This window comes from Aquarana catesbeiana, linkage group LG01 (genome assembly GCF_042186555.1).
Source record: "Aquarana catesbeiana isolate 2022-GZ linkage group LG01, ASM4218655v1, whole genome shotgun sequence".
Lineage (NCBI taxonomy): Eukaryota > Metazoa > Chordata > Amphibia > Anura > Ranidae > Aquarana > Aquarana catesbeiana.
In genome coordinates, this window is record NC_133324.1 from 661,850,856 (window position 1) to 661,872,541 (window position 21,686).

Consider the following 21,686-nt stretch of genomic DNA (forward strand, 5'->3'; position numbering starts at 1 on the left):
AGACCAGGGATCTCCCAGCTACGGCCCTCCAGCTGTTGCAGAACTACACGTCCCATGAGGCATTGTAAAACTCTGACATTCACAGACATGACTAGGAATGATGGGAATTGTAGTTCCTGAACAACTGGAGGGCCGTAGTTTGGAGACCCCTGCGCTAGACGGATGGGGAACAGATCCCAATCTCTCTGTTTTTAGTGGATAAGATATTCACGGGTGTCATTGGAAACATGCCCATTGACACCCACCGCTCCATAGAGGGCAATAGATGGTCCGATCTGGTCCGCCTAAAAAACTGACGGGCGGACCCGATTAGTTTGCCCATGTGAAAGGGGCCTAACTCTTCCCCCGCCATCCAAAACAAATAAAAAGAAAAAAAGTTTTGCCTAGAGATACATTTCAACTGCACTTTACATTGCCACAATATTTAGCATCAGAATAAATTCTGATGTTGTAACATTTTTCCAGATGTCCAATAATTGACATGATCTTTGTGATAAAGGGGGTAATTTAAAGCCCAATATCAGCCCTTTTTTTTTACTGGTTTACAATAACGTGGAGATAAATTAAAATTTTTACTCAGATATTTATTTGGATCTTTGACCCCAATGGTTGCCCATGCAAGAGATAAGGGGTGCAGGAGTGACCAGAAAAGTAGAGAGAACCCTACTCAGCAATAACAGATGCCATCATGTCCTCAGTACAACAGCTCACTTCACTTTATAGTTCATGATACATTCTTGAGTCAGCAAGGGAATGAAACTTCAGTACAAAAACAATCCCACAGCTCTTCCAACAGATCAGTGGATGATCCAGCCAGTAACGGACAAAGGAAACAGAGTAGCAGGGCGCAGTGATTAAAAGCTTTTAACACTTTATTTGTAAACAATAGTATAACTTGCAGGGAGGTAGACTGTAGTAGGTTCACCATTCAGAGAGATGATGGGTCAACATGGCAAAATGGAACAAAAGGACCGATGTGATATGCCCAGGACTAAGCACAAGACCCGCCAGATGATGGTAATATTGGCAGTGTCTGCAGCTGCTCTCTATGCACGTCCACACAATACAACACAGCTCAAGGTGTGAGAAGGGTTGGGAGGCAACATTTTTTGAGGGCTCCACCCCCTTAGTTGGACCTGACAATCAAACATGTTGCCGCCCATCCCGTCTCACACCTGCTTTCTTACTCATCATAGCCCTCACCTCTTCTGTGAGTGTATAAACTCTCTTTTGGCTGGTCCAGCTCCTCTGCCTCCCCCTTCACCTCTCTACTTAACCTTTAATTTGCTGTCATTGCAGGGGAGAAGGGGAATACTGTAGAGTGTCACTTGAATGAGTCTGTTGAAGCTATCAGATCCAATATGGTGGTGCCTAGCAGCAGTCTCAGGGCTTTTGGCTGTCTGCACGTTGGACTTGTATGTGTAAATAAAATGGATAAAAAACATTAAATGCACATATAAAATAATGGATAGATTTTTGTTGAATGGTCTAGCATCAGACTTGACCACTTGATGCCCGTGCTAAAGCCGGAAGACAGCTACACAGCTACAGCGCAGGTTTAAAATGCCGGGAGGGCGTACATGGATGTCCTCCCGTGCTAACACTGCCCGTGCGCCCCCTGCGGTGCGTGGGCGGCACGCTCTGTGATCACCGAGTCCTTGGGACTTGGCTGATCAGAGTAAAGGGCAAAACCCGGCCCTTTGCCACGTGATCAGCTGTCAATGACAGCTGATCACATGATGTAGACAGAAGCCGGTAATCTGCTTTTTTTTTCATCCTGCACACTGATAGCCACTGCTGCTAAGCAGTGCCCACCAATGCCACCTACCAGTGCCTATCAGTACTGCTAAGCAATGCCCACCAGTGCCACCTACCAGTGTCACCTATTAGTGCCCACCAGTGTCACCTATCAGTGCTGCCAATCAGTCCCCATTAGTGCCTCATCATCAGTGCTGCCTATCAGTGCCACCTACCAGTGACCTTCAGTGCTGCCTATCAGTGCCCATCAGTACCACTTATCAGTGCAGCCTCATCAGTGCCTTCCGATCAGTGCCCACCAGTGCTGCCTAAACCGTGCCCAACAGTGCCACCTATCATTGCCCATCAGTGCTGCCTTATCAGTGCATATTAGTGCAACCTATCAGTGCCCATCAGCTTCATCAGCGCAGATCAATGAAGTAGAAAAATTACCTGTTTGCAAAATTTTATAACAAACTATGAAAACTTTCTTTTTTTTCTCAAAATTTTCGATCTATTCTTGCTTGTTTAGCAAAAAATAAAAAACCCAGTAGTGATTAAATACCACCAAAAGCTCTATTTGTGTGAAAAAATGGTAAAAGTTTCATATGTGTACAGCGCAGCATGACCACGCAATTGTCATTCAAAGTGCGACAGCGCTGAAATTGGCCTAGGCAGAAAGGGTGTATAAGTGCCCAAAGCAAGTGGTTATCTGGTTTTTTAGCCGGATCCTCCATTCTCTTCTATAGAGTGTCAAATGTAAATGGACTTGTGTCTGTTTACACCTGGCTACCTCCGGGTCTGATCCGATACAGCAAAAGAAAAAACAGAAGGTCTATTTCCCCCATCTGTTCGGATTGGAGGCCAGTTGAGTGTAAACAGACAACCAATCCATTTATATACGGCTGCCTATACAACATAAGCGGAGCGGGCAAGGACCTTTCATCTGGCAGCTCCGCTCAGCTCAGCAGGGGATCAACAGATGGATTCTCTGCTGAGCAAAACTGGATCCCATCCGTGTGAAAGGGGCCCAAGAACTTAAGCATGTGTAGCGTTGGAGCATTAATGCATTCGATTGGCCAGAATATTAATTTATTCTGGCCATTACAATGCATTCATGCTCAAATGTTAGATGTGCCTAAACGCATCCCGTGTTTAAGCGCATTTAACACGTTTAGGCGCAATTTTGCTTTTCCAGCTCCTCCCCTGAATGCGTCTTTGGTGAGTTTTTTTTTATGCCTGTAAACCCCTATGTGTCAATGGACACATAGGCTTACATAGAGGTGCTTTCTGAAAAAAAAAAAAAACACTCAACGCCGTGTAACAGCATCATTTTTTAAGCTCTGTGTGCTTGAGGCCAAATAAGATTGGCTGTTACTAAGTGAACTCAAAAGGTATTTTTTTGTGTGCTGCTAAAATGATGTAAATAAGTTTTGTAGAACAACATTTTTTAGCATTAGAAAGCCACTGTAGTTTGAAAGCATAAATTGGCAAAGCAAAGCAAAGCGGTTTCACCTCTGCGGCAGCTTTGGTTTATTAAGTAACAAAGCCTGCACTGCTGTGGACCACCCTGCTGGCATCAACAACATCTGGATTAGAAGTTATAGGACCACAGTCTGGGAGGCAGGACACCGCTGGCTGGAGCACACTGCCTGATTCATTCTTTTACTACATGGCTAAACTGTCGGCCCCAAATTTACCTAATAGTTAATGGGCCATCAGCTGCTTAGAGGTATGTCATGTTTAAGGAAATGTGTCCCTAGGGATTTGCCTTTACAAACAAAGTGCCAGCCTATTCCGCAGTGGTGCTTTTATAAGCAGACCCAAAGGAAACACGCACTGAATGAACAATAACAGAGTAATCCTCCTTGACATACTTTCTGCAACACCTGCATGACACAACTCTCCCCAACGTTTAAAGAATAATAGCATGCTAGCTGCACGTTAAATAGCACGGTAATGTATTGTGACAACACACATTAAAGTGACACTAAACTCTAGTTTTTAAAAAAAAATCTATTCAACTATATATTCTTAACTCAAAAAAGTACCTCATATTGCTCTTAGTCTCCTCCAAAATAATTTTTTGTTGCTCTGACCCAACTTCCTATTATAGGGTTGCTCTGTTCGTTCTCGAAAGTCCCACTGAATGTAGGAACGTAGCCAAACTTTTTTACTCACTCCTGAGGTAGACTATGGACTATGGGATTTGTAGTGTACATAGAGAAGTTTCTAACAAAACAGAAGTGAGGGGGCAAAAGGAGAAGTTCGGGCGCTCACAAAGGACATTACAAGGCGGTAGAAAAACACAGTAAGAAATAATTTCATGCAAAATAGATTACAGAGCCAATTAAAGCGGATTTACTAAAACTTGAGAGTGCAAAATCTGGTGCAGCTCTGCACTGAGGCTGGGTTCACACTAGTGCGAATTGGATGTGGATTTCACCGCATCCAATTCACATGACAGGAGATTGTGACCAGCTCTCTATGGACCTGGTTTACATATCTCCTGGGTGGCTGCGGAGCGAATTGCACAGGAGTCCTGTGTGTCTTTGACTCCGTTTCAGGGCCGAATTCAGGCACAAATTTGGCCCTGATTCTCCCCTGAAATGGACAACAGGGATGCACCAGACCCCCAGCTACGAGCTGCATCTGGCAGCAGTGTGAACCCAGCCTGAAAACCAATCAGCTTCCAGGTTTTTTGTTTTTTTTAAAGCTTAATTGAAAAAGCAGATTGTCTACCATGCAGAGCTGCACCATATTTTGCACTCTCTAGTTTTAGTAAATCAACTCCATTGTCTACTTTTCTTCCATCCTGACTGCATAACAGTAATAAAACAATATATACAGTATATTAGGATTGCACTAATACCGGTATCGGTGCCGATACTGAGCATTTGCCTGAGTACCTGTACTCGTGCAAATGCTCCAATACCCAAACCGATATCTTTGCGGTGCGATTTTAGCCCATGCAAAATGAATGGGCTCAAATCGCACCACAATCATCATGTGATTTGAACAGAAATGCGATTTCCCCCACTGCTCCTGTGTGAACCCAGGCTTTTCATAGTGAATTCGGCCTGGGTTCACACAGGACTAGTGCGGGAAACTAGGGGTGCACCGAATGGGTTTTTTGGTGCCGAAACCGATACCGAAAATGACTGTTTTTAAAAAATATTTTTATACAGGAGATGGTCAGAGACTGCAGACATGATACAGGAGATGATCAGAGACTGCAGACATGATACAGGAGATGGTCAGAGACGGCAGACATGATACAGGAGATGGTCAGAGACTGCAGACATGGTACAGGAGATGGTCAGAGACTGCAGACTTGGTACAGGAGATGGTCAGAGACTGCAGATATAGTACAGGAGATGGTCAGAGACTGCAGACATAATACAGTAGATGATCAGAGACTGCAGAAATGGTACAGGAGATGGCCAGAGACTGCAGAAATGGTACAGGAGATGGTCAGAGACTGCAGACATGGTACAGGAGATGATCAGAGACTGCAGACATAATACAGTAGATGATCAGAGACTGCAGAAATGGTACAGGAGATGGTCAGAGACTGCAGACGTGGTACAGGAGATGGTCAGAGACTGCAGACTTGGTACAGGAGATGGTCAGAGACTGCAGACTTGGTACAGGAGATGGTCAGAGACTGCAGACATAGTACAGGAGATGGTCAGAGACTGCAGACATAGTATAGGAGATGGTCAGAGACTGCAGACTTGGTACAGGAGATGGTCAGAGACTGCAGACATAGTACAGGAGATGGTCAGAGACTGCAGACATAGTACAGGAGATGATCAGAGACTGCAGACTTGGTACAGGAGATGGTCAGAGACTGCAGACATAGTACAGGAGATGGTCAGAGACTGCAGACATAGTACAGGAGATGATCAGAGACTGCAGACATAATACAGTAGATGATCAGAGACTGCAGAAATGGTACAGGAGATGGTCAGAGACTGCAGACGTGGTACAGGAGATGGTCAGAGACTGCAGACTTGGTACAGGAGATGGTCAGAGACTGCAGACATAGTACAGGAGATGGTCAGAGGCTGCAGACATAGTACAGGAGATGATCAGAGACTGCAGACATAATACAGTAGATGATCAGAGATTGCAGAAATGGTACAGGAGATGGTCAGAGACTGCAGACATAGTACAGGAGATGATCAGAGACTGCAGACATAATACAGTAGATGATCAGAGACTGCAGAAATGGTACAGGAGATGGTCAGAGACTGCAGACGTGGTACAAGAGATGGTCAGAGACTGCAGACTTGGTACAGGAGATGGTCAGAGACTGCAGACGTAGTACAGGAGATGACCAGAGACTGCAGACATAATACAGTACATGATCAGAGACTGCAGAAATGGTACAGGAGATGGTCAGAGACTGCAGACATAGTACAGGAGATGATCAGAGACTGCAGACATAATACAGTAGATGATCAGAGACTGCAGAAATGGTACAGGAGACGGTCAGAGACTGCAGAAATGGTACAGGAGATGGTCAGAGACTGCAGACATGGTACAGGAGATAGTCAGAGACTGCAGACGTGGTACAGGAGATGGTAAGAGACTGCAGACATGGTACAGGAGATGGTCAGAGACTGCAGACATAATACAGGAGATGGTCAGAGACTGCAGACGTGGTACAGGAGATGGTCAGAGACTGCAGACATAATACAGTAGATGATCAGAGACTGCAGACATGGTACAGGAGATGGTCAGAGACTGCAGACATAGTACAGGAGATGATCAGAGACTGGGGACATGGTACAGGAGATGGTCATAGACTGCAGACGTGGTACAGGAGATGGTCAGAGACTGCAGACGTGGTACAGGAGATGGTCAGAGACTGCAGACGTGGTACAGGAGATGGTCAGAGACTGCAGACGTGGTACAGGAGATGATCAGAGACGGCAGACGTGGTACAGGAGATGGTCAGAGACTGCAGACTTGGTACAGGAGATGGTCAGAGACTGCAGACGATGTACAGGAGATGGTCAGAGACTGGGGACATGGTACAGGAGATGAATGCAGCCTCACCAGGTTCCTTTAAATGCAGCCTGCCAGTGCCCAGCAGCCAAACAGTGCCCATCATTTGCAGCCTGCCTGTGCCTCACCAGTGCCCAGCAGCCTACTAGTACCCATCATGCAGCCTGCCTTAGTATGTCAGACAGGATAAGGACAGGGCAGTGTTAGCAAGGCAAAGCCAAGAACAGTGATCTATCTATGGAGGAAAGCTGTCAGCACACCGCGATAAGGAGCAGCTTGTCAGTATGATCAGCGGGAGGAGCATTATCAGTGTGCAGCACCGCGGGGGTTAAGAGTGCAGGACTTGTTGTTTGACATGCTGTTACGCTTCACCGAGCGGGCTCACTGTTTCTAACAGCATGCTCCTCCTGCTGATACTGACAAGCTGCTCCTTATCGCAGCGTGCTGACAGCTTTCCTCCATAGATAGAGCACTGTTTTGCATTCAGCCGCCTCGTCGATGGAGGGAGGACGGGGAGTAGAGGACTGGACTGGGGCTGGACGGGGACGCTCCAGAACGACACCCCCATACTGGGCGCCACCAGGGGCGGGGCCCCGCCCCCATTTACAGCGTGATTTCCTTTTTGCCATTTTCAGCCAATATGTTTCGGCGGTCGAAATTTCGGTGCATCCCTACATGCGATTCTACAGGAATTGCAGCACATGCCTGTTCGAATCGCATGCAATTGATTGCGGTGCTTTTCAAGCTCATTAATTTTGTTCAAATCGCACCACAAAGGTATTAGTACTCAGGATCGGGAGTACTTGACCGAAACTATTGGTACTCATACTCACTGGTAAAAAAACGATATCGGTGCAACCCTAATATATATATATATATATTTTTTTTTTTTTGAAAGTTCTACCTTCTATTACTAAAAAACTGTCATTGAGCTCCAGTCAGGTCCCTCTTTCTAGCCTGAGATGATGTCATCAGTCTGTTGCAGGCAAGAGGAAGCATTCCCACTGTCCCATTAATCAGACTGCATTATTATAACTTTGTGGTAAGTCACAAGGTGAAAGACTGTGGCGGGGTGGATCTGTGCCAGATATTTCCAAACGCAGCTAAGAACTGCAAAGGAGCAATAACAGTGGCATTTTTAAGCAAGCATCAAAATCCAGGAAGTCGATGCTCACCCTGGATGATGCCTAAACAGAAATAGTACTGTTCTTTTGGAGAGAAAAACAGATAAAGGAAATGTCAGGAGTAGGAACTGTTACATGTACACATTACTTGAACTGCAAGCACTTAGGCCGGTCATACACAGTTCAAATCAGCATGAACCGGACAGGATTCAAACCATTAGTGGGTAGGCTAAATGTACCAATGATTGATCGATCAACTTGGGTACAACCAGCCTGCTGGATTTGCTTGTGATTACTGCTAGTATCTGCTACAGCTTCCCTCACCCGTCCCCCCCCCCCCCCCCCCCATGGGAGAAGACAACTGCTTGGCAGGAGGGATGATTCACCTGTCAGCACTGCCTGTGTTGATGGGGGAATTGTGCGAATGTCTTTCCTGCAAACCGTGGTTGCAGGAAAGAAATTTGCACCGTCTATGGCCTGCCTTAGGCTGGCCATACATTATACAATTTTCCTTTATATTTACCAAAACCTTATAATATGAGGTCGAACCTGAACATTTTCAGTTTATTTGATTTTTAAAGCTGAAGGTAAATCTAAAGGAAATTGAATAGGAAAATTGTATAATGTATAAAAAATATATCAGATACTTGACCCTGCTACTAGGGGAAAGAGGGGGGATGCAACTTTCTGCACGTATCAGCCTCCCAAGTTTTCCTGATTTGACCAAATCTCAAGCTTTTCTTGAAGGCAAGGCCTTGAAAGTTACTGAACGTGCCTAAGCTTGCCCACTTCTTCCTATCTCCCATCTGGGGATGATGCTTTGTGGCAAGCTCCAACATTACCCAGAAGGGTCAGAGCTTTGCCTGTCAGCAAAGCCCAGCATTTGGCTGTAAAAGGAAGTGTTAAGAGGCAGTTGTAGTAGGTACCTTGTTTACTGCGCATCCTACTTGCAGCAGTTGCCCCCTTCCACCTTTAAGTAGGACGCAATGTAGCACCCACAGCTCGTACACAAGTACGGAATAGAGTAACATTAAGGGGTCTGAAGCACTTGCCAAATTTTAATGTAGATAGAAATACCTTTTAAGCAAGCAAACAGGCCAAAACATATAAAAATAACAATATATAAAACAACACGACAAAAAATGTTACTGGGCCAGGTAACAAAGCTATGTAAAAAAAAGTGTTATGATATATTTGATTGCCTTCACCGCTGCTAGTGTCTACGGTATGCAAAAAGGTCTTAGCAAACCTCATCAATCTGCCTAAAGCTAAACAACTACAAAAACACATTTCAAAGAGTTATAAGCCATTTCACTTGTGTTGTGGTTATCATTATTTCACAGCTAAAACCAGTACTGACATTACTTTTGCTGTGGTTACATTTCTGGCTATACAACCAGATGAAACTATAATATAAACTCACATAAACTGAAGCCAGCACACAATGAATCATTCTGTCAACTGGGTATTGATTTTTTGGGGTGGGGAAAAGATGAAATTTCCAGCCGCTCAATGCCTTTATTAATATCAATAAAACGATTAGCACTTGCGTATTTTGAAGTATGAAAAATTCTTTTTTTTTTTTCCCCCCAATCTTTTTTTCTGTTGTTGCAAACTCTCTTTCTCAAATACGATAAAGGAATACAGACAGTAATCCCTACAGGCTAGAGCTGACCTCAGTGCTGTAACAAGCGACAGGTCTTCACTTGACCGAGAGCTGCAGCTGCACCACGCTAATTGCAGGAAGTGGGAGCTAGACATATGACAACATTCAAAACTCTACTCATTGCTGAATGAGTATGAAGCTGCTAATTTATGAATGGAGAAGCCTTCCGTGCCTCATTTGCACAACAGCACTTGTTTTTTTTCTAGCCAGTAAAATTTAACCCAATCAAACCAATTACTGCATGTGCTCTACTGTAGTATTATTCACATGCTTGTAGCGTTCCATCATTCTACAAAAACATATACTATAGACAACGTGTACAATACTATTAAAGGAGGGCTCCACCATATCATATTAAGTGTAAATAGATGGGCGAATTATGGTGGCATCTCACCCACGTATATCCTGCTGCTCCAAAACCAAGGACTTCCAGATCCATCTTTCTGCAACTGCTTTTGAATATGGGACCCAAAGGAGTATTTCAGACCCATTAAAGTGTTTCTAAACCCAGGACCCTGCATTCACTATATCTGGGCTCCCACAGTACACAGAACATGGAAATCCAATTATCTTAGTAAATATAAACAGCTAAATACCTTTTCTCTTCAGCAGTATATAGCAGTACTGTGACTTCTATCAGTTCTGACCGAGCACTGGTTAAAGCTTGTAGGACAGTGCTGATTGGCCCTGTGCTGATCACATGCACCCGCCCCCCCCCAAAAAAACACTCTCTAGCAAGACACACCAAACTGAGCATGTGCAGAGTGCCTGCAAGTCTCTGTACAATCAGGATATGGATTGGGGACTGTGGAAGAAGGGGAGGATCAAAGAGTACAGGATCAAACAGCCTTTTTACACAATGCACAGGATTAACCCCTTTGGTTCCACGGTGAGTATAACAAGCATGCTTTACTGCATATACACCCTGATTTTACTGTTGTGGGTTTAGTAACACTTTAAGGCACAGCCAAGGGTTAGTGTGGCTTGTGGGTGCTCAATGTAGGACACTAGGAAGCAGCTAAAGTAAGCTAATTGCATCAAACTCAAGTCATTTCAATACCACCAAACATGGCTTGGGGAGGTTGCCCTTTCATTTCCGAGATACCATGCTTAAAGTGGAAGTGACAATGACAGCAGTCATTGGATGGTTTGACAGTGGGAGTGGGAGTGAACATTCCCAGCACGTGCTGGAAATGTAACTGTATTTTGAAACTGTTAAATGGATGGGTATCCATTTAACAGTTTCAAAAAACAGTTACATTTCCAGCACGTGCTGGGAATGTTCACTCCCATTGGTTGTGCTCTCAACCAAACTGTCAAACCATCCAATGGCTGCTGTCATAACTGATCACATGTGCAGCATCATGGCAGTTGTAGATTAAACAGAGGCCAAGATGTCAGCTTCCTTGGCTAAAAATGACAGGAGGGTTTACTTCCACTTAAAAGCAAACCTGACAGCTTTAAATTAGAAATACTGACTACATGTAAGCACCCCAAAGTACCCCGCATTTTCTTTTGTACAACCATACTGAACTCTAGCCAAGACTTTTGCACCAAAGTGGCCCTCAGCTTGGGGCCACTTTACTGTCTCACAAATAAATAAGAGGGTATTAAGTTTGGGTGGAAGGCAGCGCTGGACTGGCGCTGGAGGCTGCCTAGCGCCAGATTAACTGTGTGGAGGGTATAGAGGGAATTGCTTCCAATGGGTTATATCCCAATTGTAGGTGGTAGATGATAGACTGTTGGGGTCTAGGGATGCTACCTTTCTGATAATGACTATGGGGGTGTTACTGTGGGGGAACACTTGGGTGATTGGAGTGTCTGATGTCCAAAACAAAGTCTCACTTGATGATTTTTATAGTTTATTGAAAATAAAAGTATACAAAGTAGAGCCAACGCATTTTGGGGGAATGGCCTCCCTCCTTTTTCAGGGCTGTATTTCTTGGAGAATGGTTAGACTCTGAGAGGGTTAAATATATTCAATCAGCGGCTCTGCAGTATGCCAACGTTGTGGAGCAGAGAGAGCAGTCTCTGCTCCACAATGCCAGCATACTGCAGAGCCGCTGATCGAATATATTTAACCCTCTCAGAGTCTAACCATATGAAAGCTTTCTCTACTCCACAATGTCGGCATACTGCAGAGCCGCTGATCAAATATTTTTAACCCTCTCAGAGTCTAACCATTCTCCAAGAAATACAGCCCTGCAGAAGGGGGAGGCAATTCCCCCAAAATGTGTTGGCTCTCCTTGTATACTATTATCTCCAATAAACTATAAAAATTATAAGTGAGCCTTTTTTGGACATTGGGCGCTCCTCTCCAATCACCCAAGAGTTCACAAATGTGAGAGCAGGATCGATTTGCAAAATGCTGTAGGGGGTTTGGTAGTGGGTCAAATTGGAGCCAAGGTGAGGCTTCACTTCAGTGGGTGCACGAGACTGGAGGCTGCCTAGGTACACATAAAAGTATATGGAAATCACTAGAAGTACTTATGCCGTGTACACACGGCCGGACTTTTCGACCAAACTTGCCCGACAGAACGAATCTGTCGAACAATTCGACCTTGTGTGGGCTTCATCGGACCTGCAGCTGACCTTTTCTGTCGAAAATGTGACGGACTTTAGATTTAGAACGTTTCAAATCTTTCCGGCGGACTCAAGTCCGGTCAAAAAATCTGTTCGTCTGTATGCTAGTCCGACGGACGAAAACCGACGCTGGGGCAGCTATTGGCTACTGGCTATGAACTTCCTTATTCTAGTCCGGTCGTACGTCGTCATGGTCGAATCCGTCGGACTTTGGTGTGATTGTGTGTAGACAAATCCGATTCGACGGAAGTCCGTTGAAAAGTCAGTCGAAAGTCCGATGTGATTCAGTCCGTCGAAAGTCCGGTCGTGTGTACACAGCATTGCATGCACCTAGGTGTACCCACACAGAGACAATAGTTTAACAATGTTCAAGGCCCTGGCTGGCTTGCTTTACTGTACTGACAGAAATATGTAAGCTGCTACTGCAGACCTTTTTCTAAAAATGCTAGTCCTCTGGTCTTCATGCAGCTCCATTATTTCTAGTACTTTCACATGGGCATCAGCTTGTATAAGAGCAGTGTAAACAGCAAGCTTTGACAAAGCATTTGCAGAGTTTTCAGCAAGCTTTGAAGCTTTTTAAAGTATTGTTCAGCTCCAGTTTGTAAATGCTGAACATATATCCTAATAATGGGAGTCCTGACAACCTGCTAGCAAGCTTCAGTGCTTCTTGAGGCTGGGTTCACACTTAAAACGGATGCGGCTGACAGCAGGGGCCCAATGCATCCCTGTTCTCCATTTCAGAGATGAATCAGGTTTGAATTTTTGCCTGAATTCGGACCTGAAACTGAGCCAATGACGCACAGGACCGCTGTGCAATTCGCTCCGCAGCCGCCCCAGAGATGTGCGAACCGGCTCTTTTGAGAGCCGGGCACAATCTCCTGTCATGCGAATTGGATGCGGGGAAACCCACTTCCAATTTGCATAAGTATGAACCCTTCCTGAAGCTTGCTAAAAGTCTGCTAGTAGCTTGCTTAAAGTGGCAATCAACACTCCCATTAGGATCTGTGTTCAACATTTACAAACTGGAGATGAATGGTACTTTAAAAGCCTCAACAAAACTTGCTGAAAGCTCTACAAATGATTTGTCAAAGCTTGCTGTTCACACGGCTCTTATACATGCTGAAGCCCGTGTGAAACAGGCCTAAGTCACTGACCCAATACACAAATTAGGACTTCTGACGTTGTCAGTTGGGTGATTTTTCCACCAGACAAAGCACCAGCGGCAGGATCACTAAAGAGGCTGCCCATACCTCCCTACAGTGATAAACCTCAATTACTAGCAATGGGAGCGACATGTTGCTGTCTGAGCTACAGAAGGACAAACAGGCAGCCTCTTAGAGATCTTGCCACTGGCAATATCCACATATCACCATCAGCAGACTCAATAGCGGCAGAGTTCCCCGTCTGACATCAGCCTTAGAGCATATCTAAGTTCAAATACAATAATTGTATATATTGCTGCGTACTAGTCCTTAGGTGAGCTGGCTGCACTTGTTTTATTATTTTTCAGGCTTTTTTTCCCTTGCTTTCCTTTATTTTTACCTGGTGATCCTAGCCGTAACATGCTTTCTGTCCTAGAGTGACAATGCTCACTCCCTGTACTGTATCTATAGAGAAACGCCATTGTCATCCTAGGACAGAACAATAATCTTCCCCTCTCCATGACATAGGGGGTAGGGGTTGTGTGGTCCTCAGAGATAGAGGGGGAATAATGTTAAAGAGTAACTCCACTTTTGTTGAGAAAAAAAACATTCCCCTCTGGGTGATCTTTGTACATTGCATGGATTTTAACAAACATTGTTGCAGATTCCTACCTTTTGTTATTCTGAAGAAATAGTGGTTTGTTTCTCTGTGTCCATGTGCAGAGTGTATCTGTATGGGAGTGGTTTTATAATTATCAATCAGCTGCTGCACCTGCAGGGTTCTAATATGGATAGCTGCAGGGTCTGCATCCCTTTAGAAGTGATTTCCTTTTGAGAGTATCTCACCAAAAATATTACAGGGGATGACAAAAATCCTATTTGTATCTGGGAAAATCAGTGAGTCAATCACACAAGCAGGAAATGATGTTTCTGAACGTTGTTCTGTACACCATCTGTGTACAGAATGCCTCCAGGTAGCCATGTTGCATATTACAGAAAATTACAGCGCGGCGGATTGAAAAGGAAAGGCAATTTTCAATAACATTCAATTACAATGACTTATGTATATGCTATATTATTATTTTTTATTTGCACTTTTTTTTCCCACGAAAGTGGAGTTCCCCTTTAACAGATAACAGTGCAGCACAGGCAGAGAAAACAGATGTCATCAGCTCACTAGACCTCTTAAAGGATCAACAAGTATTTTTTTTTTTTTGCACTTATTGAACAGATAATACAAAACACTTTTAACAGTATATTTAACAGACCAAATGAAGAAAATAAGAGAAGTTTATTGTTAGGCTTTACTTTACATTTTAATTTGTCAGTGACTCAAACTACTGAAGCTTGAAACAGCTGGGCAACTAGCATTTTTAGAAGGAAGTCAGCAATGGCAGCCCCCATGCTCTCTCTGTACATTTATCCCTTTAAGGACTAAAGCTGGCCATACATTATACAATTTTCTTGTTCAATTCCCATAAGATTTACCTTCAACTATGTAGTGAAAGGGCCTACCTGATTGCATATAAATTGCAAGTGTATAGGTTTGACCTCATATTATATAGTTTTTACCAATCTAAAGGAACATTTTACAATGTATGGCCAAGCCTAAGTAAAGGGTATGGGGAAACAATTGAAGTGTAAAATTCGATTCTCATTCAAACATTTCATCACCAAGTAGTTTTCTCTGAAAGTCTTACAGCAGGCCATGGGGTTTATTTACTAAAAGCATTTTTTTTTACCTAGCTTAGTAAAGAAGATGAAGTTGTGTTCACTTTGAATATCCAATCACATGCCAAAACAAAAAGAACTAAAAAGGGGATTTTTGCTTGCACGTGGATGATTGATGTCAGCATAGCCTCACCTTATTTACTAACCCAAGTGAAACCTTCACTTTACAACATGAAAAATCACTTTGCAAAATAAACTCAGGGGTTGATTTACTAAAACTGGAGAATGGAAAAACTGGTGCAGCTCTGCACAGAAACCAATCAGCTTCCAGGTTTTTTGTCAAAGCTTAATTGAACGAGATGAAGTTAGAAGCTGATTGGCTACCATGCACAGCTGCACCAGATTTTGCACTCTCCAGTTTTAGTAAATCAACCCCACAGTCTCTATTCCTTTAGTAAAATCAACCCCAACGTGTTGGGGTGGCATACATTGCAGTGGCACGTGTGTAACAGAAGAATTTTCCTATTATTTAAAAAAAATCTTTAAATTCCAGGGTTATGGAAGAGGTAGAGCACACCAATGGACCACAAATACTCCATTAGCCATGCATTCCTATTCAAACAAACTTTTCAAAACAGGTATTTCAGTTTGCTGTTGTCATTAGTAAATGGATTCGCATGCTGGATTCTTATAGCTCTTGAAGACTGCATAAGCAATATAATCGTCTTTAAAAATTCCCAACACCACACAACTGTCAAAGCCATCAAACACTTCCCACCGTTGGATTCAAATGACCAGTCCAACTGCAAGAGGGTAACACCTACTTCATGGCTTTGTGGGTGGGAGACACAAACTACTGCATGGTAATTATGATAATGATTCAAACCACCAGAGCATACTGAAAACTGATATATCTGTTTCGAGAGGAGCTGGCCTTTAAAAACAAACTTGTATTTGGAATTGAATATTAAAATAACGTATGTATGACAACTAACAGCAAGCTAAAAAAAACGTGCTATTAGCCATTCTAAAAATGACAGAATACATGTAAAGAATTATTCATTTAAAAAAAAAAAAACGCATCATTGGTGGTCTACACTAAAGCACAGCTGTGTGTCTTGTGTACAAAGTCAAGGTGCTTCACATACACACGTGATTGATTGTTTTTAAGTGTATGGGACAACGTTTATTGCAGAATTTCTCTTAATGATGCAGTGGTTTGGATTTTACAGGACATACTAATGTTTCTTTTAGGACAATAAATAACATTTTGCAAACATTTGTATGTATAATTTAACATGACAAGGTACAGATACAGCAGCTTTTTAAAAAAAAAAAAAAAAAAAAAAAAAAAAAAACACATTCCTGTGACTCCCAAAATATATTTTCAATAGGCTCCGTCCTCATGGAAACACACACAAAACATCTTATACCTCCCAGGTACTCAGAAATGGCAACACAGGGTTAATACTTAAATGCGTGAAAAAAAAAAAAAAAGTTGTAAAAGTGCCAGCTGCATGAGCACACACACATACACACAAATGATCTCTCTGTGCACATAAAGCCGTGCAATAATGACACCCTCACAACCTGACGGAGGCATCGGAAAAGGGGTAGTGCGTCTTGAAGCCAGACAAGAGGCACTGAAGGGGTGGAGGGATGGGGGGAAGCAGGGAGCTGGGAAGGCAGGGAAAGAAAGAATCATCTCCTCTGACCTCTAGTGAAGTGCCAGGTTTTTTCTTAAGCTCTTCACATTTCCTAAATTTGCAGATCTGGTGTCCTGTTTTGCGGTTCCTGCAACTGCTGCAGACTCCACAGTTGATGAGCCTCTTGCAGGGCACACAGACCCCACACCTTTTCCTCTTCTTCTTGGCAGGGTTCCCGCCAGCTCCCGAAGAATTATTCTGCGGGCAGTCTGCCAGATTGGCAATTTGAAACGCACTGTCTGTGACGGCTGCCGAGGCTGCTGCGGGGGAGTGAAGGGCTGTCATGACGATGACCCCTGGAGGTAATGAGATGCCCCCTAGAGCCGGAATAGCGGAAAAAGTTCCAACGCGTTCAGGGAGATTCATTATCTCTGCTTCAGCGGCGCCGCATTTGAGCTTGTTCATGCATTCCCCTGCCAAAGGTCTGCAGTGTTCAGGGGATAAGGTGGAAAGGAAATTATTATTTGCCATTTGCAACGACTCTGGCGTTGCGCCAGGCTTCCCCAGCCTTTGGGAGTCGTTTCTGTGCATGCTGGTCCTATTAGGGTTGATAGCGGCTGATTTCCTCCCCCAAAGCATTGCATTATCACAGTTCCAAGGAGACATGCCTATCCGGGCACTGGGGAAGATAGGGGTGGTGATCCTGGCAATTTTAGCAGCCTGAGGAAATGCACCATTCGTTTTGTAAAACGTTGCAAAGGACCTATACCTTTCCATTTCCGAATTGTAATCCATAAGGCTGTTTAAAGCCCCCTCCACTAGGTTATCCTTGGAGAGCACGGCAGCCTCGGGGTTCTGTCCATTCTCCACGCAGACATTCGTGTTCATATTGGACATTTCTGAGGGTAAGTGGAAGGGGGTGGAGGGGGAAAGAGGGGGGAAACCACCGAAACTGCTTAATTCAGTCACTTTTATTTCTGGGTGAGACCCTCTTCAAACAACTGGGTTTATCTACAGATTGGGTTTGACGGTCGCGTCGGAAAGGAGGGCTTTTTTTTTTTTTTTTTTTTTTTTATTTCCGTTTAGGTGATTTTTCAGCAGACATCAGTTTGTCACGGAGCATCTTCTTGTGCATTATCACAAACGCCAACTGTTCCAAGTAAAACAAAGAGAATCATTCCAAAAAGGTGTACAGGAGAAAAAAAGAAATAAATATACTGTCAAGATCATTTCCATCACATTAATAAATATGATTACCCCCCACCACCCCCCATCCCCCCCTCCTCCCTCCCTTCCCCGAACATAATTGAATTGCATAATAGCATTAATAGCTGGATGGAATACCTGAAGGTGGAGAGAGGAGGGGGGGAAGAGGGGGGGAGAGGGGAGGGGAGTGAAATTGGGGGGTGTTGACAAATGCCAAGGGAGAGAGGGAAAGTAGAGATCAAAAGACATGTAAATCAGAGATGGAAAGGGTTATAGTACCTTTAACCAGAGGGCATTTAACGTTATGAAATGCATGAACAAAGTCTTGTCAAGGCACGGAAATGCTGGAAGGCTGCAAGCAAAATGGTTTTGAACAGAAAAAAAAAAAAATAAATAAACGAACAAGAAATTAGCAAATTAAGTGCTGAGAAAGTCGACAATGCATTGGGAGCCCAAACGGAAGGCAAAGGCACAATGCCACCGAGAGCCTGCCTGTATACAATCTCAACTAAAAAAGAAAAAAAAAAAAAAAAAAAAAAGGGGGGGGGGGGGGTTGAATAGAAAACTACCAGCTGCCACAGTGTCCTTCTGTGTCTGACGGTCATTAGTTTGAATCCCAGCACAGCTGGCTCTGCTAGGGTCTTAATTCAATGTACCCAAGGACAGGTCTCAATTGGAGCAGCCATTTAAATGGTGGGGAGTGGGGAGGTGGGCCCCTGCAATGTGAGGGAGGGAGAGTGGATGGAAGGGAAGAAGAGGAGAAAAAAAAAGATGAGAAAGGGGCCAGATAAAAATAAGTCAGTCAATTTCATATTCTTCTGGTGTTATCTAAGAGCCAGCAGCTGTACTGAGGCTGAGCTCTTTACAATCACAGAATGAGAAGCCCTCTGCATCCCTAAGCCCTGGTGGCAGCACACACGCTGACAATAAAAGGCACCTGCACATACAGGACGTAGAACTGGGGGGGGGGGGGGGAGGGAAAGACGCCTCATTGTCTCCCGACACACAGGAAAAAAATACAGGTGCTGCTTATGTCACTTTGTTTAGCCTGTTAGATTCATGACCAGCTCAAAACTTTTTCTTGCTGGAGTTTCTAAAAAACAAAAATAAACAAGATCCCCAACAGACAAATTCACCTGTCAATGGTCGCCTCTGTATCATTAAAAAAAAAAAAAAAGCGGGGCAATTAGAAGCAGGCCGGTAGGAATGCGAGCAATCCAAAGTTCAGAATGCTTATCAATTACAGTAATTAAAGTCATAATTAGTTTAATGAAGCGTTTTTAAGCATGACTTACTGGTACATGACATTATCTCCTGCAGATGCGACAAAACGAGGTGACTGTAAACAAATCCTTTCGTCAAAAAGAAAAAAAGTAGAAGATAGGGATCTGAAATCCCTTATATTAGGCTTCTTTGTATGGTCCTAATTTTTGGGATGCTGGCAACAACTTAGGTTTACCTGGGTGGGATGAAATCATCTGAAATCCCCAGCTTATATTGGTTGGGGGGCACCTTCTTTGTATGGTCCTAATTTAGGTTTACCTGGGTGGGATGAAATAATCTGAAATCCCCAGCTTATATTAGTTGGGGGCACCTTCTTTGTATGGTCCTAATTGAGGTTTACCTGGGTGGGATGAAATATTCTGAAATCCCCAGCTTATGTTGGTTGGGGGGCACCTTCTTTGTATGGTCCTAATTTAGGTTTACCTGGGTGGGATGAAATATTCTGAAATCCCTAGTTTATATTGGTTGGGGGGCACCTTCTTTGTATGGTCCTAATTGAGGTTTACCTGGGTGGGATGAAATATTCTGAAATCCCCAGTTTATATTGGTTGGGGGGCACCTTCTTTGTATGGTCCTAATTGAGGTTTACCTGGGTGGGATGAAATATTCTGAAATCCCCAGTTTATATTGGTTGGGGGGCACCTTCTTTGTATGGTCCTAATTGAGGTTTACCTGGGTGGGATGAAATATTCTGAAATCCCCAGTTTATATTGGTTGGGGGGCACCTTCTTTGTATGGTCCTAATTGAGGTTTACCTGGATGGGATGAAACATTCTGCAATCCCCAGCTAAAAGGGGGGGGGGGCCTTGGCTGTTCCCTGCCAAAAGTGGAAGCGTCCTGGTGCCCTCTATCAAGGAAAAAAAGGCTGGAAGGTTTCCAGTACAAAAGGTTGTCCCAAAAGGCTCCAGGCTAAATGCAACCCTGGAGGAGACACGGGACAGTCCCTATTAACCCAAACTACACATCCCATGGAAAACTAACTCCTTCCTCAATCAAGCCTTTCATTTCTCAAAAAAAAAAGAAGAAAAGGAAGTGCTCAGGTGAAAGTAAGGTGAATGAGAACCCCCCTCCCCCCCCCCCGAGGACAGTCATTACACCGGTAACCCGCCGCGCCTGGGGAATCTTTAATATTCCGGCTACCGGAGACGCCGAGATCAAAGGTCATCTATAACGTCCCCGGAGGAAGGGGGGGGGGAGGGGCTGGTGGTGCAGATTAATTAATAAATGAAAACGTAGAAATGAGGAGGGGAAGGGTGAGAAGGTGTGAAAACACTACCACCACCAACAACACCAAAAACAACAACAACAAAAATCTGTGTACTTACCACCGTACGGAGAATAGGATGCCAATTCCGCACGCTGCCGTCTGCATGAAATTAGGAGCACATATCAGCCAGCGCGGCTTGGAAGAGGCCACCCCGCCGCCACCTCCAGGGCACCCCACTTTACCACAAAATAAAAAAAAAAAAAAAAAAAGACAAAAAAAAATTATAAAAACAAAAAAATTACATTAAAAAATAATAATAATAAAAAAAAAAAATGAGTGTTGATAATAAAAAAGAAGAAGAAGTGTGTGATATTGGGGTGTGGGTGGTGAGGGGGGAGGAAGAGGAGGAGGAGGAGGAGGGGGTGTATTGTGTGCTCGGTGGTCTCTCGGTGGTCTCCTCTCTCTCCCTCCTCTGTGTGTGTCTATGGCTGGCTCTCCCTGTGCGCTGCTCTCCAGTCAGATGTGTGAGGAGGAAGGGAGGGAGGGAGGAGGCAGGCAGCCTGGGAGTCAGTCAGTCTCTCTCTCCTCTCCTCTCTCTCTCTCTCTTTCTCTGCGTGTGGCTGAGAGGCATGGGGGGGCCGTGAGAGGAGGATGTGATGGTGGGGGGGGAAGAAGAGAGGAAGCAGGAGGGGGATGGTGGGGAGAATGAGAGAAAAGGGAAGGAGGAGGGAGGCAGGAGAGAGGTGGAGAGTTATTGGCGCCGAGGTGAGGAGGATGCAGGGATGTGGACACCTACTGATGATTGGCTGCAAATTACACCGGGAATCAGAGGCACACACGCGGCCACTGCTCTCTCTGTAGTCCTCCCCCCTCCTCCTCCTCCTATTACACCCCCCCTCCTCCTCCTCCTCCTCCCTCACCTCCCTCCTTCTTCCTTTCCCACAGCAAATCCTCTGCTCGCCTCCACAGCCACGTCTCCCCCTGCAGCCCTCCACAGGGACACGGCTGCCATCATTATTAGCATTGTCTCGGGGTCGTTATTAGGGGAGTTCCGCAGCCTGCTCCTCCTGAGGGGATGTGTGAGGAGGAGGAGGGCGGCCATTCACCTCATTCCTCCTCTCCATCCCCCAGGTGTGTGTGTGTGAGAGAGAGAGAGGGGAATGTCTGCATGGTGACCGACTGAACCCTGTCATGGGGGCTCTGTCATCACATGGGCCATATCCTTCACTGGAAACTTCCCACAGGAGAACACATCCCAAATACACGATCAATCATTTCCCTTCGGGATAAAGAAAGTATTCTGAATCATAGAAATAGATTGATTGGTGCCAGGAAAATAATCACATCTGGTTACTAGGGGTGACCGCATCCATCATTACTCCCCTCTGATCTCAATGTACATTT

At 44.4% G+C, this 21,686-nt stretch overlaps 1 protein-coding gene across 3 annotated transcripts in view; it reads right to left on the reverse strand.

Annotated features, from left to right (window-relative positions):
- CXXC4 (CXXC finger protein 4) overlaps nt 1-21,177 on the reverse strand; it is a 224,946-nt gene extending 203,769 nt beyond the window's left edge. For 2 of the 3 annotated variants that reach the window (XM_073601813.1, XM_073601821.1), the window contains exons 1-2: nt 20,401-20,960; nt 16,655-17,735 (exon numbers count right to left, since the gene is read on the reverse strand). In XM_073601813.1, the coding sequence (XP_073457914.1) occupies nt 16,655-17,482 (828 nt within the window). In that variant the 5' untranslated portion in view covers nt 17,483-17,735; nt 20,401-20,960. Of the gene's footprint in view, nt 1-16,287; nt 17,736-20,400; nt 20,961-21,078 lie in introns of those variants that run through there. The other variant, XM_073601805.1, reaches the window with a different exon arrangement.
- Between the last annotated feature and the right edge of the window lie 509 nt (nt 21,178-21,686).